We start from the raw sequence: 16,500 nt of genomic DNA, 5'->3' as shown, positions 1-16,500 counted from the left end.
CCCCCCAACTCCCCCAACCCGAAAACAACACCAGCAAAACAAATGCGACCATGTACAGCGTGGAAGACCTGCTCATCTCGCATGGATACAAACTGCCCCAAAACACCTCCGCCACCACCCCCCCTTGTGCCCCTCCCACGCCCCCAGCCTCTTACGACAACAAGGTTCACGTCGACCCAGCCTCTTGCCGCCAGGAGATCTTAGAGAACCGGTCGGGCGGTGGTCACGGAGCGGCGAACGGGTATGAGACCGACCCTGGGCCGGGGGTCTACGCCTACGGAAACGGCAACAGCGCCGGCAGGCAGCCGACAGCTCCGGCCAAAGGCTACTCCAATAACACTGACAACGAATGGAGAGACAGGACCAGCCAACCAGAGCGGAGGGAAGCCGACAGCAGTAACCAAGGTGACGCACACTCCTTGGGCGGCAATCTGACGACAGACAGCGGGTGAGTCCGTGCGTGTGCGTGTGTGTGGGTGTGTGTCAGGGTGTCCCCCTCCTATGTCTATTGGAATGTTGGTGTTGTTCCGCGCCATCTGACCTTGGCTGCTAGCACGTTGTTGTCGCTTTCATTCTTACAGCTGCTCTGCTGCACTGAGCTCGTTTGGTACGGAGACATTAATCCAAAGGTGGAAGCAGTCAGTCAAGGACTTCTGCATTGTGATGTTGCACCGCAGATTCTCCCTCTGTCATACTTTGCTGTCCCTCCTTTTCCCTCACTCTGTTTTTGTCTTTTCCTCTGTCCCTCCCTCGCTCTCTTGGTCTGTTTCTATCCAGTAGAAAACCATTTGATTGATAGTTTGAGTAATGCTCCCCCCACCCCCTATAAAACCGTAAATGGGGAGTTGGGGTGATGTGTTCTGGAGTCTTAATCTACCACATGGGACAGTTGTGTTGTAAACAGACTTGAGCTGCTTCTGCTACTACAGATCAGGCCCCGGCACCACAAACCATTTGAGCATGCCTAGTTTTATGGACGTGATTCAGTCTTGTGTCCCTTCATCCCATTTATAGGGCACACATTTTGACCAGGGCCTGTAGGGAAGCAGGAGAGTAGGCTTTGGTTAAACTACGTTTAACTACATAGGGAATTGTGTGCTATGTGTGACACATCCAGGCAGACAGGGAGCTTCATCCTTTTAAAGGAGAATTTCATTTATTAGGTCAGCAGTGTAGTTGGTTAAAATCAGATTTTAAGAAGAACGTTTTCACAAAGGTGCTACATAGTGATGACCATTCATTTTAGCTATTGTTACCTGGCGATGACAGGCTTCAAACAAATATTAATTCTCTTAGCCTTTAGCTTGAGGAGTTAATGGAATTTAATTTTGTTCTCCAGTCTTTTTTTTTCTACTGTTGTAAAGATAATATGCTACTCAATATCTTTTAGGGATTTGAGCAGAGTTAGAAAGATGGCCAAAGAAATCTTTTTGGAATCATCTCTTTGGCTGATAATCATGACGCAATTTCAAAATCAAAAGTCTGGCGATTTCTTCTGAAATGTTTACATTCAACATGAGCGTTTTTAATTTTGATGTAGTTTGTAGATTAAGAGGTGTTGACATGTTCAAAGTGACCAATCTAGCGTATCCAAAATGTAAAAGAAGAAAAGTTTGCTGAAGTTTGCAATAGCACTTTGAAGAAAACAGAACCATAGATTACAATTTCACTGGGCCCAGAATTTCCTTCAGGGTTGGGAACCATTTTAGATCAAGAAAAATAAAATACAATTCTCCTTTACCACCTCTGCCTGCCGTATCGACGGCCCCTCTCGGTCACTACACACACCGTAGAACCTGCTTTATATAACGCATGCGGCATTAATAATGTAAACAGCATTTAAATATGGATACGGAGAAGAGATGCCGGATGCTATTTTTAGTTCACTTCTACGGTTATGCAATGGAAACCTTTCCTGGGAATGCCCAGGGTATTACGGTTCTGACAAGGACAATGTTTCACAATCCATTCTTCTTGTCAGCTTGAGTAGCCTTGCTAAAGTAAACTGTAGCTCTATAGATACAGGACACGGTCATTGAGAGCTAACCTTGAATTATTTGTATATTCATTCTAGGATATCAGTGCCCAGTGCCACTCCGTTAGGTACTGCATTTAAATAAATGTTTAGTTTTAGTAATGTGCCGAAGTGTTTTCGATAATGTGGAAGAAGAGTGATTTGACCTTGAATATGACACAATCGTTACTGTGCTTTAATATGATTATATAATTCAGTCTGCATCGCCTACCCTTGCCTCAAGTGCAAATGGTGCATTATGGAGGGAAGAATTTAAATTGTATATGTGACACTTTTTACGATGGCTGTTGCTGGGGTGTTTCTAGCTTTCTTTTAGAATGAAAATATGGAACATTCCTAATATTTCCACTAGGAGGTGCCGATAATATCCATTGAAAAACTAGAGCATGCATCCTGACAATCCACCCTTATCATATAGTATGTGCTTGCACACTCCCAGCGAAGGTTCTAAAAGGATTATATTGGTGTAAGCTTTGGGTGGTGAGACTTTCCACCATTGTGAAATCCATGACAAAGATGGATGTAACCCGTGTTATATTGAATATGGGGTGCCGTCAAACTTACCTAATGCTCACTCCACTGACAGAACTGGAAAACAGATGATGAGTTCATGCATGGGGAATCAGCCTACTCTTTTGCTTAGGGTGCACGTGTATATGTGCATGTTTGTTAACATGTTCAGTAGGGATATCCAGAAATAGCTCAAGCAAGCCCTACAATATCATATTCAGAGGCTGAGTGCTCCACTGTCTCCTAATAACCTGTGCAGTGTTCTTACTCCCCCTAGAGGAAGAGGGCATTAATGGCATTTTGTCTCCAGTTCAGGCTGTGGTGTTTTTCATCCGTCCCTTCCTTCTGTGGCATGTACTGTATATCTCCTTGTACGCCAGGTTCTGTGTGCGGTCCGGAGGAGTTTATTCTCAGCACAGTTTCTAGATCCTAAGACTGTTTTGGTTTCTACAAGGGGCCCATAAAGGTGTATTCGCTGCCCAGAGGTTTCAGGTTCTAATAACATATTGTATGTTGTAGGTTCTGTGAGGGCCCCAGAGGAATACATTCTCAGCCCAGGGGCCCCAGAGATGTGTCCTACTGGAGACGGAGGGGCCAGGACTTTAGCGTTCTCCTGGATTATGCTGATTTCAGAGAGCCCAGAGGAGAAGGGAGAGGAGGAGAAGGAGGGTACAGGAGGACCGAGGGAGCCCATCAGCAGCCACAGAGACAGGAGGTGATTTAACACTTAACAATTAAAACAACACATGGTATAAAGGGTATAAAGGTAGGTAAAACCGTCCAGGAGGGCTTTAAAAATCGTTGTCTCAACTGCATGTGAGAACTGTGCGCCACAGGGCCACACACTGACTTTCACCATGGTCGTCTGTCTGTGTAGGTCCCTCCAGAGGACCTCCAGCAGCATGAGAGGCAGCGTTGGGCGGCCCAGGCCCGCTCCAGGCAGAGAGAGGCAGCGCTGCAGCACTGGAGAATGGCCGCCGTGGAGAGGAAGTGTCAGAGCCTCGGACCGGACGAGTGGCGGCCGGCCGTGGTCAGCTTCGCCCGCCAGCTCTCGGAGAGCGAGGGCGAAAGGTGGGCGCCGGAGCAGCAGCACCAGCGAGCCCTCCGGACACCGGACGGCGCTGTGGTCGTGGTGGGGCCCAGGAACAAAGGGAAGTCCCAGTCTCTTCCTCGGATGTTGCAGCCCGACAGTCTGCAGTACGTGGACGCGTCTGGGTCAGGGCAGGACGTGCACAGGAGAGTCAACGGCAACCCGGGGCCCCACCACAACCCTTACGGCAGATATAACCTCAACCAGGCCGAGGCAGGGGACAGGTGGCCGGAGAACCACAGCAGGCCGTCCAGCCAGGCTAGCATGGCCAGCCAGGTCAGCCAGGCGTCTCAGAAGCGTCGCTTCGCCAGGCCACCGAGGCCTCCGTCCTACGAGGTGCACCAGCAGACCCGCGGGAGCTCCGAGATGCTGTCGGGTGAGCCAGCGGGAGCATCGACTCCTCAGCCACAGGCCAGGGATAGAACCCCGCTCCCACACTTTGGGACGGGGGACCCCAGGCTGGACTACTATATACAGGACGGAGGGTCTGGCACAGAGCCTCCAGGTTACATCCCTCCGCCGTCGTATCCTCCCAAGAGAGCGCCTCCACCAATGAGAGGGGGCCTGGGAGGCCACAGGGCTTATGGGGAGGTCCCTGTCAACTACAGGTAACATATGTTGTAACTCATTTAGTCATGACATCGTATTGGTTGTTTACTTTTAAAGCCTGTTGGTGTTATGTTCCGTGATGAATAGCAGTGTAAAGAAGTATCGGCTCTGCTAAAGGACACATGTAAATGAAATGCACAATGGGAGTCATACAAAGGGAGTGTAAAAATGGGAGGTAATGCATTTCTGCTTGTCACTCAGCATTAAGGAGATTGAATGTAAGTCCCTGGGATTGACTAGCCTTCAGTCCAGTGGATGTACATCAACCAGACTGACACTACCGAAACAGGAGATAAGCTCCTGCTCTGAGCAGTGTTTTTGAGAATTGAGATCAATTATATATTTTTTCATTATCAGGTACCACCAGGCGTATCAACAACAGATGCGTGGGACCCCAGATCCCTGGTTTGGCAGCAGACACACAGTTGGGGGGTCCTGGCCAGACCCCCAAAGAGACTCCCACCGAGAGAGGAGCGTTCCCCACAGGAAGCAGCTATACCCTGGCTATTGCAAGCAGCAACACCAGCAAGGCCTCGGCCCTGGAGTCCAGTACATCCCTTTTGATGACCCACGCGTCCGACACCTCCCTGGGGGAGAAGACTCGTCTGTGGGCTATGGAGGTAACCCCCAGACAGACAGCGACAAGATCCGTCACATCCGTAACTCCACACCCCCAGAGCTTCCCAGTGTCACCGTGTCAGACCACTCGTCTGATGACCGTGCCTTTCTCTCCCCCACCTCCATGGGGGTGCCTCCGGTGCTTGCCGGCACTCCAGGCGCGGTCAGTCCAACGCCGCCAAGGTCTTCCAGCAACAATGAGAACAACAGGTGGCAGCAGCAGAGCGATTTGCACAAAGAGACTGAGAACCTGGATAACTTCCCAACAGCGACTGACCAAAACTGCAACAGGTATGATCCCAAAAACAACCACGGGTCTCCCTCTGCCTTCCAGCCCCCTCACCCTGCTCAGGCCCCATCCAGCTCAGACCGGGGCTTTTCGGAAACAACCGTTACGCAGGTGAAAAAGATAGCTCCCGGAGACACAGGTCTGGACAACCACAGTAGAAACGGCAAGAGGAAGTCTCACAGTGAAACCATCTTCTGCCTGGTGTCCGTCCCCATCCATATGCAACAACAACCCAATAAGAATTATCTTTCAGCCGACCAGAACAATAACGACAAGATGCCCGGCAGTCTGCCAGTCGTGAGTGTCATCACCACAGACGACAACCGGAACACTGTGGCCAAATCCCAATCCGAGAACAGCCGAAGCCTCCGTAGCAAGTCTTTATCAGACATGGGCCTCAAACCCCCCTCCCACACCAGCAGCTTCACCTCCATGAGAAGCACCAGGAAGGGTCCCCTGAGGAAAGAGATGGTCGACGTTTGGTCACTCCAGGCCAATGCTGACAAGGAGCTGTGCTACGCTGGCTCCTGGCCAGGGAACCAGTACAGGAACCAGGAGACCCAGACCAGCTCCCCTGTGACTGTGAATGCAACTGAGGGGACGAGGGGAACAGATCAGCCTCAGAGCCAGCAAGGGCAGGTGGGACAGGAGCCTGGTCATCTGGCCTCTGACACCACCGCTGACGGTGGTTTTGGAACCGAGTGCAGTTCCAGCTCCTACGGCGTGGGTTACCCCATGAAGGGCCAGAAGAACCTCCACCCATCCAGCAACAGCGCCTTTTCCCGCCTCAGCATCAGCCCAGCCCAGCCCCCATCGCTCCCAGCCAATCCTGGGGAGGAGAGAGACCACCATACCTCCGCATCCAGGAAGACAGTAGTTGGTGCTACCACCGCCTCCAACCCGGCCAAAACCCCAAACGATGCCAAGCCTAACAGCCAGGGCCAGGCAGTGTTCGGCCAGTTCCTACTGAAGCCGGTCAGCCGACGGCCGTGGGACGCAATTGAGGAGCTGGAGTGTTTTAACAAAGCCGCAGGAGTGGATGTAGACCAAGTCCAGAAGAAACAGAAGGTCCCGCCTGAGAGACCCAGCGTTGCCCAGTGTATAGATGACCTGGACGAGGTCTACAGGAACATCATGGAGCTGAGTGGAGAAGACACACCACAACTACAACAACAGCAGCATCAACAACAACACATGGACCCCACACCTCCAGATCTGGAGAGAGAGACACACAGTCTTCCGGAGCAGCACCTCGATCCTTACAAACTCAGCAACCGCTCCATCCCTGGCGTTAGGACCATGCTAGACAGCTGGGGCCCTGGCTCTAGCATTGACACAGACTGCAGGGAGCTGAGGAGCGCCTTCTCCAGGCCCCAGCCCCAGAGCAGGCCTAGCATCCCCAGACCACTAAGAGACGACGTAGTGCCCACCGCCACCCCGACAGAGCCCACTGGCTTCAGAGACTACAACCCACACAATGCACACGGTGGTCCCAGGCTAACCCATGATCCCAGGCTGACCCATGACCCCAGGCTGACATACAGACTGGAGCAGGACATTCCTGTTGCCAAGGAGTCCCTGCTTAGGGACGTGGGGCTCACTGTCTACACCGAGGGCCCTGAGGGCAAGTCTTGTGGCGCCCCATTCTCAGTGCTCCCACCATTAGACGACATGGACCTGTGTCCGGATGTTCCGTTACCCTTGGAGAGTGGAGGGAGGCCATCTCTACCCAGGGACAGCCAGTTGGAGGATGTGCACAACAGTGAAGGCAATAAGGAAGCGCTCAGCTCCGCTAAAGTAGTTGAGGAGGAGAAGGTAAAGACCGACAAAATGCCCATCGTGCCACCTAGATTTAGGGGCCCTGAGCCCAATCTGAATATCCGCAGGGCGAGAAGTGAGAACAGCAGGTCACCAAAAGGTGAACGTCCATGGGGTTCGCCACACGCCGGCAGATTGACCAGGGAGGGGGCGTTCGCTTTCGAGGATGACCACCACAGATACAGCATCAGTTCCGATCCTCTTTGTTGGCGTGGCGGGGCCACGTTAGCAGACAGACACCTGGAGAACCTGCTGATCAAGGAAAAGGCCGGCGCTGTTCCTGCAGAGGACCTGAGCAACCTATATGAGGTGAAGTTGGCCAAGGGGATCCCTGAGAACGAGACAGTGGAGCAGAGGGCAGCCAGGATACTGGGGATTTATGTTGCCCCGGATTCACTGCAGGACCGATTCCAGGAGACAAAGCAGGTTCAGATTGAGGAGAAGATGGAGAGAGAGGAGGAGATGAAGAGGGAGGAGGACGTGGTAAGGGAAGAGCAGAACAAAGACACTGCAGACATTGGGGAAGAGATCCAGGAACTAATTCAAGAAGGAGCAGAGGCAGAGGAGGCACTGGGCGTGGTTAAACTGAAAGAGGAGATGCACAAACACAGAGAAAACACTGACAATGAGGGGAGAACTCCAGTAGAAGCACCGGCCCACAGCCCCGATGGAGAAACACCGGCCCACAGCCCCGACGGAGAAACACCGGCCCTCAGCGCCGACGGAGAAACACCGGCCCACAGCGCCGACGGAGAAACACCGGCCCACAGCACCGACGGAGAAACACCGGCCCACAGCCCCAACAAACACAGAGAGACACGGCATGTGAGAAGACAGTACGAGCAAGTGACGGAGATAGAGGTATCCGTAGTTACCTTGGGAGGGGAGACAACAGAGGAATGGGAGGCGACCGGAGGAGGGAACAGGGAGGATGACAGCCAATCCGAATGTGGCAACAGACATGATGGAGGAGAGAACCAGAGCCAAACCTCCATGGTCCTGGATCTACCTGAGTTCCCCCCTAGCCGACTGCCCCTTTCTCTGCCTCCGACCCCTGATGAAGAGCTGGCCCTGAGCGTGCTGAGTGTGGATGGAGGAGCGGAGAGGAAGGGGCGCAGCAGTGGCGGTGCCTCCCCCAGGATCTTTTCCTCCTCTTCGTCACCCGGCCGCACAGAGAGCACAGTCCACATGGCGGAGGTGTTTTCAGTCTCCTGCATCAGTTTCAGGAGTTTGGAGGCCGAGACAGAGCAGGAGGCTGATGAAAGGACGTGCCAGGGAGAGGAGAAGAGCGAGGAGAACACGCGCGAGTTAAGGATGAAGTCCAAGTTAGTGGGGGAAGAGATACACAGGGCAGGTGGGAGAGAAGACGGGAGGACGGAGTTCGGTGAGGAGAAAGAGACAGTCCAGAAAAAAGCAGAGAAAAAGGAAAGGAAGTCTGCAGATGAGGAAGAGACTGAGGTGAAAAGAAAATGGGAGAGGAGTAAAAAGCCAGATGGAGAACAGCAACTGGCGGTGTCTAGACTGAAACCTCCTCTCCTTCCCAAGCCCATCCCAATGCCCCGGACCGGCACTGTGGCCAAACGAGAGATCAGCCTTCCTCCGGGCTTCAAAGTGTCTTCCCATGACTCCTCTAGCACCTTAGAGGAAGAGCTGCTCTCAGGTAGGACCAACAAGATAGTTGTGTATTTTGAACTGACCTCATGTTATAAGAAGCTTCCTTTTACCAAGTCTACCAGAAGAGGGAGCTATCATCCTAGCATAACTTATAGGATAAGAGAGAATTAACGTTCTAAAAAAATCATCCTGCTGGAAAACCTTTTAGAACATTCTCAGATAACAAGTGGAGATGTAGCTGTTGCTCTTGTTGGTTTTTCGGCAGTTAGACCTAAGTGGACAATGGGGTATTTTTAGAGCAGCTCAGTGGGAGAATCGAGCCATAAAACCACTCCAGAAACTAGCAGTTATCCCAGCAGTATGATAGAGCTGTTTATGGTTTTGGTTAAGCCGGAATGGAAGAAGAGAATGAAGAACAGGCCAAGCCATTTTGAGAGCTAGGAGTCTACAGAGGCCAATGGGACTTACTGAAACACATTGTTTTAGAGATAAGAGGGATTTCCCTTGTTCCAGATCAGTTTGTTCTCCTGCCAGTTTGGCATGACACTTACTGACAAAGTGGGAGCATGATAGCACCAACAGACTGGCACTAAGGCTAGGATTTCCTTGTGTTCTCATTGCTGTGCGTGAATGAACCTCAAGCTAATAGAATATGCTGTTATGATGAGTGTTGTCATGACTGGATTGTAATTACCGTCTCTTCTTTTTCTCAGAATCCTATGATCCTAGTCGAGTGGAAAGAGTATAACCTCTGACCTCTCAATACCTTCCACATCTGGACGAAATCGACCTTGGTCTCTTCCATCCACTTATCAGCCTGTTATTTCTCCAGTTTGACTTTGTGTCTATCCCAAATAGCGACCTATTTCCTATATAGTGCATTTCTGGCTCTTAGCTGTCGGGTCAATGTAGTGCACTATACAGGACATAAAATGCCATCAGAGAAACAGCCTTGTTGTTTTTAATTGCATGTCTTTCGTCCACTGTCTCCCATGACAACAGCACTGTGGTTTCTTCTGGAGACCTCCTGTTGGAATATGAATGTAAAGAAGCTTTTCTGCTTTTCCAAACACAGACACTTTGAGACAAAATCACAGTAACAAAACCGTCTCGCGTTACAGTCAATGTAGCTTTCCTACACCAAATGTAAATGAACACAAAACAAGTTTAACAATTTATTCGAAACGACTTTTGTGAGGACGCTGGAGAACTGTTTATTTTTCTTACCCGTGTCAAAAGTCTATGTCAATGAAGAATCTGATTTTGAAAGCTATGCTCTTGAGATGTTATTACCAATCGATATATCTCTCCTGCTGTCTGTTCTAGAGTATGTGGCTAGGATACGGAGCCTGAGAATGTACTTCTATGTGAGGCTGGATCTGATTGAAAAGCCTTTTCTCGTATTTTTTTTTTGCTGTCCTATAGTGACTGGCGTGCCAGTTGGCATTACAGCCCAACCAGATCTGGGACCAGGCTACTTTGATCTATAACACTGTGTTGTTCAGCTGTAGTGTCACTCAGAGCAATACTATTGTTGCACTGTGCTTCTCTTGGGGCTGCTTTGAGAAAGCAGCCTATAAGACAGGCTGTGTGCTGTTCGGCTCAAATCCAAACGCTCCCTTGACCCTATGCACTACGGTTTAGGGGGTCTGTTTGAAATGGAATCCCATTTACATCCCTGCGTTAAATCTGTACCACTCGGTACTGAGAGCACAAGGGGTTGCACTGTCAAATAACGCCTCTGGTCCTGAGTTACCTGTGGGTGAGTTGCTGGTGGTTCACCTTTAGTGGTGTTCCTCAGGGTTGAATGAGAGGACCGTGGTGTTTTCAGTGCCTTCTCCTCAGCATGACTGTGCCATAGTGTGGCAACACTGTGTCAGGGTGCCGTGTGACGAGCTACAGTATGTTCCTTCAGCATCAGCAATCGCAGCAGCATTTCATTTCACAAATTGTATTTATACTGTAGAGAAAAAAAAAAGTATATTTTAAGTATATTTTCTAATGTTGAAGAGGTTTATACGCCATGCTATTTTAATTTGCTCACGTACAGTAAGAACCGGTTTGAAATAGCAAATGTGAATATATAATTTTCTCAAAATTGCTTTTTTCTCTAAATTCTCAATAGACCTACTGATGGGCAGTGTGCCTTCTACACAGGTTATCTCTGAGAAAACAGGCTTGCGTCCCAAATGTCAGACTAGCCCTAATGGCCCTGGTTAGTGGACAATAGACGGGAGAGGGTTAGGGTGAGTTTTGGGATGTACACAATTTAATTTGTATCTAACATGTACAGTATGGGTACTGTAATATTTCTTCATTCAACTGGAAATGCTGTATTTCATTGTAAATTGTTTAAGGATAAGACAATGTTGTGTTATTTTGGCAATAATACTGAAATATGTTATGAGATCAAAATTATATATATAATTGAAACAACTATTCTTATATAAAATGTTAATTCATTAACCTGCTAATTGTAAACGTTTCTACATACCAATAGCCTAGTAAGCTGGTAAAGCAAAAGACCCTTTTTGTTTACTTTTAATTGTTATGCATTTTAATGTTGTTTTTGAAGTAACTGTCATATCACCTAAGACTGTGTATGCAAGGCTTTGTGTACCGTCAAATATTGGTTGAAAGATCCTTAGTTCTTAACAAAAGCAGTCTGTAATACATCTACAGTACTTCAACATTAATAATTCTTGCACGCTTCAAACATACTGCTATAATGTTTATCCCTTGATTGAGCTAACATGGTGTGGATGTTGTCAGATCTGGTTCCAGTCAGTTGGAGCTTGGATTTGTAATGCTACAGTCCTGATATCAAGCACAGGATAGTGCTGACACCACAGAATTCAAATGATTCTAATTCCAGGAATGATTCTGCACCTAATGGTTCAATGACACAACCAACACTCTCCCTATTCCTTATTTCTCTAGACCAGGTTCCAGACTGGCTATTATATGGTCATTCTCATTGACATTTTGTACTGCAAGGTATTTGTAACATAGTGTTGCACATCTTTCTGTGATATTTTCTACTTTCATACAAAGTCTGTAAGACTTATTTTGTACACGCATACTGGCATCCATTGTTTGTTGTGAGTGTTATGTTTAAGAAGGGGTTATGGAAAGAACAATATTAGCGTATTGCATTTGGTACTGCAGAGCACCTAATGACTAGCTGTTATATTTCATATGCATATTTTATTTAAAAAATGTACGCAAAGTATTTAAATCGAAAGCAAGGTATTTTTTGAGTTTTGTAAAAAGGGAACTCTGATTTTGAAGACACGTTTGTCTGTGTTCATGGTATGATCATAAAAAAAGAGTATACATAAAGCCAGAGAGTGTGGTCTTGTTGTATAACGTTGAAGATTATTCATAAATAAACTCTTTGCATGTAAGCTATGCCTCTTTTTTAAATATATTATCACTTTGGAGAAGTGTGTGATCATAAAGTCTATTTGGTTACAATACAAAGAGACAGTGTGTTAGTCAAACAGATGTATTCATGATAAATTAATAATAAAATAGCAATTTGTTTTAACTTCTAAACTACACTGGTCTAACTACATCTCCCATGAATCTTTGCAGGCCATATGTGACTGAATCTGTCCATGGTGCTGGACTAACAGGTCTGGTAGCTCTGCATGGTATTGGGCTTTAGCTATATGAAGAACAACAGGTTTATTCAAACAGGATTAGACTTGTATTACTGCAGAACCCAGTAGTAGATCACAGCATTATGCCGGTGAAAGACTTTCTGCATGAATGTCCCTGTGTGTATAAATCATACCAAACAACACCCTATTCCCTTCATAGTTCAATACTTGTTCTCACAGACCTATAATGGTATCACACCTACAATATAGAACATAGGGTTTCATTTTGGAAGCATCAATGATCAAAGCTCTCCTCATTAGCATAACGACAGCTCCTGCACTGCGCTTGCACGTCTCAATATAACAACAACGTTTGTTGTTCCCTCTTGATGAGGCATTCTCTTCCCCTCTGCGGGGTTGATTCATTGAACCATGAACCAATTGTCCCGTCTTCAAATGGTAAACAAGTAATGAACTGTTGTTAACCTTACATTGCTGTTGACATACCGTGTCATACCTTATTACTATGTAGCATCACTTTGTAAGGCATGGGATTCAGTGGACAGTTGTAATGTTACAGGGAATCAGGATGACTGGCGTGTGTAGTCAGACAAAATGAAACCAATGTGGAGTCTTAATGGAAAGCCGATAGCAGCACACTGTTGATTGTTATTGTATCCATCCCTAGTGTGGGCCCTATCTGCTTCAGCAGAGCTGCACTCTACCTCTGTCCATAGTAAATCCTCTTGGGTGGGATTTCATGGACTCTGGTCGACTGGCCTGTGATTCCTGTGTATAATCCCCTCAGACTAGATACAGTAAACAGTAACAGTTTGGCCCCTAAGTTTGTGTCAGGGGATCAACAGGTATTAAAAAGGCTGTCCTACAATGTTACATCTGTGTTATTGCCAACCGTTTTTACAATAGGTAAAGCTGATTATGGAGGGTGACACCTCTGTCTCCCAGTTTCAAGAGCACACCTCTTCTCCTTCCCTGCTTGTAGCTACACAGTGCTTCTGTTGTGGTCGGTCACATTACATAAATTGCCAGTGTATGTAGGTGCTGCTGGCTTTTTTGGGTAGCAAACTCACAACCTCTACAGAAATCAGGTGTTGAAATAAACAATTCCAAACAAAATCCATTGCGCAATCTGGGAAATACTGGGAGTGGTTTTAAGGGGTTTTGACATGCGTTCATCATTTTCTCAATTTTCTTTTGTTTTTGCACCATAAACTAATGACAATTTTAGACATGCCTCAACTGCAGTTTTGAAGTTCAAAGTGATTTAATTTAACATGTCATGTTTGGATATCCCTTATAGTTTCACCCAACGCATGACTTGGGATAAAATAAGTGCGGGAACTGCCAAATTGCACATTAGACCATGTTCATCAAAATGTATGGGTTAGGTTAGTAAGGCTTGTTCCAATAAGCCTTTGGTTTTCTGCCTAAAAAAGGAACCGGGACGTTGTTTGCCTAAAAGAAAAGAAGTATTGCGTTCCAGACTGTTCCGGCCAGTCAAGCACTTTTTTAACATACAGTTTGTGATTTGTGAAAGTGTAATTGAATCTATTAGAATAACCTAATGTCTGCAAATTTGTAAAACCATCAGTGAAAGGTTGTGAAATTGACAACATAAACACTTAACTAATCCATATAGCTGTGGCGATTTGCCTAGTCAAAATGAGTAGGCTGACTTCAATTATGTATTATTTCACATCCCAAAAATGCGAACTTTTCACGCACTCCATGTTTCAACTCTTTATTTGTCTAATCCGAGTCCGACGTTGATCTTCGTTACGTAATTACAAACCTGCCTATATATATAATTTAGTAGGCTATACTATTATCATTTGCTACCTAGATGTTTTTTGGTGAGTAATACGTAGTCATAGTTATCAAAAGCAACCTTCAAAGTGAAACAATCAATGTAAATAGCTGCTGATCCGCAATTAATTTGTCACCAGCGGACGACAGAAATGTCAGGGTAGCCGGTAGGTTAACGTCTCTCGTCCAAAATATTGACCTAGAAGGTCATTTTTGACGTTGGGTAATTTTTGATATTCTACCAAGAGCAATTGTAAGGAATATCGGTCTAGATTTTCTCAATTCAAGAGTTCCATGTGGCCTACATGGAAAATCAATAACGAACAGACCTGTTGCTTGCTCTATAACTCCTGAGGAGATAGTCAAAAGACTGACAAGATCAAATTATGAATGGCAACTGTTGCCATGACTGTGTTTGGGATGACTGTGTGTGTGTCTGGCTGGCTGGCTGTGGTTGTGTTTTAGGTAACAGCAAAATGGCTGTCAGAAAAATAATATACATAAGGACATCTTACAGCCTAGACGTAATGCTTTCAGATGCTCTTTCATGTTGTCGCACAGTTTGGGTTTTACAAACGATCATCTAACCAACTTTTCTCACTCTGATTAAACATTCTGCAATTCGGCAAGTCACATTCACATACAGTATGCATTGGCCTTGTTTCTTGTCGGACAATACAATCCAGGCCATGTTGTTCATTTTATTCCTTGATAACACTGACTTACAAAATTTTATTAGTGGAAAAATATGAATCTCACTTAGATTAATTCATTATGATTTAATTTGTCTTTCTGATAGAACAATGAAACCCTACATAAAATGTGCAATTACTGTTGGGTCCCCTTGCCAACCGATTACATATGATCTGCAAATAATCTTAACTTGACTGATTCAGTGTTGTTGCATCTTAAATGGCACCCTATTCTGTAAAACCAAAGGTTGTGCTTGAAGGTATCCAGCGCCATTAAAGAGACAGAGAATGTTCTTTAAGTTTTCTATGTAATTGTGCAATGAACTCGGCTCCTTTTGTGACCCTTTCTACGACTGGTCAGGCCACTTGTGTTTCTCTGATCTACTGAAATCACAAAATATCACAATTCCAAGAGACAATCTCTTTTAATTTACTTCGGGAAATTTAGTAAATCTGAAATTAAGAAATAATGTTTGTGAAACTGCCTTTGATTTTGTAGAAAGATAAACGGATCAGTCCACATTGATAAAGCTGTCAATTGGTCAGCTGTCAGTGTGTGATGTCTTGCCAAATTATATAGTCTTTGCCATGTTGTGGAGTTGGTAATGTACAAATAAATCTGGTACCAGTCTACTAAACAGTGGCATAACCATGCCAGCAATCACTGACAACCATTATTCTAGAGGACATTTTATTGTATTTGTTGGTATTTTTAAAATCCACATAATATATTGATTGCTGACAACTAAGTCTTCCATCATATACTTTCTAGTTGAGCACCAGCCATCAAAATAATCAAATTGTTTGTTTGAGCTGTAAAAGAGGAAAACATTACTCCAGTGTGAACTGCTGGTACTTCAGACTATGGGAAAAGAAGAATAGGAAAAGTGAAGTACATGGATGGGAAAGAAAAAATAAGAGATTATAAGAGATGGAGAGGGCCTGAGGTGGTCAAATCCCCATGACAACAGAAAAGTGCTGACAGGGACAGATGAGTGTGGGTGTCGGGACCACCCAGAACTGGCACCTCGGCACACAGATAGAGGCCCGCAAGCACACTGGATGAAACATTCACATCCCCAGTGTAGAGCCAGACTGCTTTTTTTTCTCCTCCTATCATATCAACCATACATATACACACCTACACGTATACACTTTTGTATTAATATGTGCGCACACACGCACAAATGTGTGTCTCAGTTTAGTTTCCTCACATCCTAGTGATCTAACTGTGTTTTCTTCTGTGTTGTCTAATTCTCTCTCTCTCCCTTGAGCCCAGTCCGTTCAGCTGTCAGGCTGCCTAAGTTTTCTCTGTGGAGTACATTGTTCTGTGAAAATACTGTGTTGCTTAGAGCCCAAGTTCCTTCAGAACCCTTGAATAATTCAGAATGTTTGTCATTACTATTCGCTTTGCTCTGTGAAACTTTTCCCAAAAAAACATTCTTCAACTTTTCCATTCGTTTTCCATTCACATTCGTTCTGCTTCAAAGTTTTGGTTTAAGTGTCATTACTAGCAAATTTGTAGCGGAAGGACCTCGATTCCTGTGGTGTGACCAAGCCTTCTGTACGGATGATGAATCATTAGGTGTTTTGCAGTACCACTATCAATCCCAATCATTCATTTACAAAAAGTTCTGAGACATAAAAAAGTGACATTTGGGAATAAGTTACAGAAAACAATAGATTGTCCTTGTGTTATTGCGCATTTGGGCGGGACATTCTGGGAATTAGATTATTACATTACAGGACAGGAGATAGAGTAAGGGTTGGTTGTACCATAAGCCATCATTATG

The 16,500-nt window shown here is 46.1% G+C and overlaps 1 protein-coding gene across 1 annotated transcript; it reads left to right on the top strand.

The window, feature by feature from the left end:
- The first annotated feature begins 16 nt into the window (after positions 1-16).
- jcada (junctional cadherin 5 associated a) lies at positions 17-11,990 on the top strand. The gene is made up of 5 exons (XM_010885599.4): positions 17-448; positions 3,065-3,260; positions 3,423-4,243; positions 4,602-8,629; positions 9,297-11,990. Exons 1-5 carry the CDS (start codon positions 51-53, stop codon positions 9,329-9,331), a joined length of 5,478 nt encoding a protein of 1,825 aa, XP_010883901.3. The 5' UTR covers positions 17-50; the 3' UTR covers positions 9,332-11,990.
- The last annotated feature ends 4,510 nt before the right edge of the window (positions 11,991-16,500 follow it).

Source organism: Esox lucius, chromosome 21, assembly GCF_011004845.1.
Source record: "Esox lucius isolate fEsoLuc1 chromosome 21, fEsoLuc1.pri, whole genome shotgun sequence".
NCBI lineage: Eukaryota > Metazoa > Chordata > Actinopteri > Esociformes > Esocidae > Esox > Esox lucius.
Note: the sequence above shows the minus strand (reverse complement) of the source record. Positions and strands in the feature narration are given on the sequence as shown.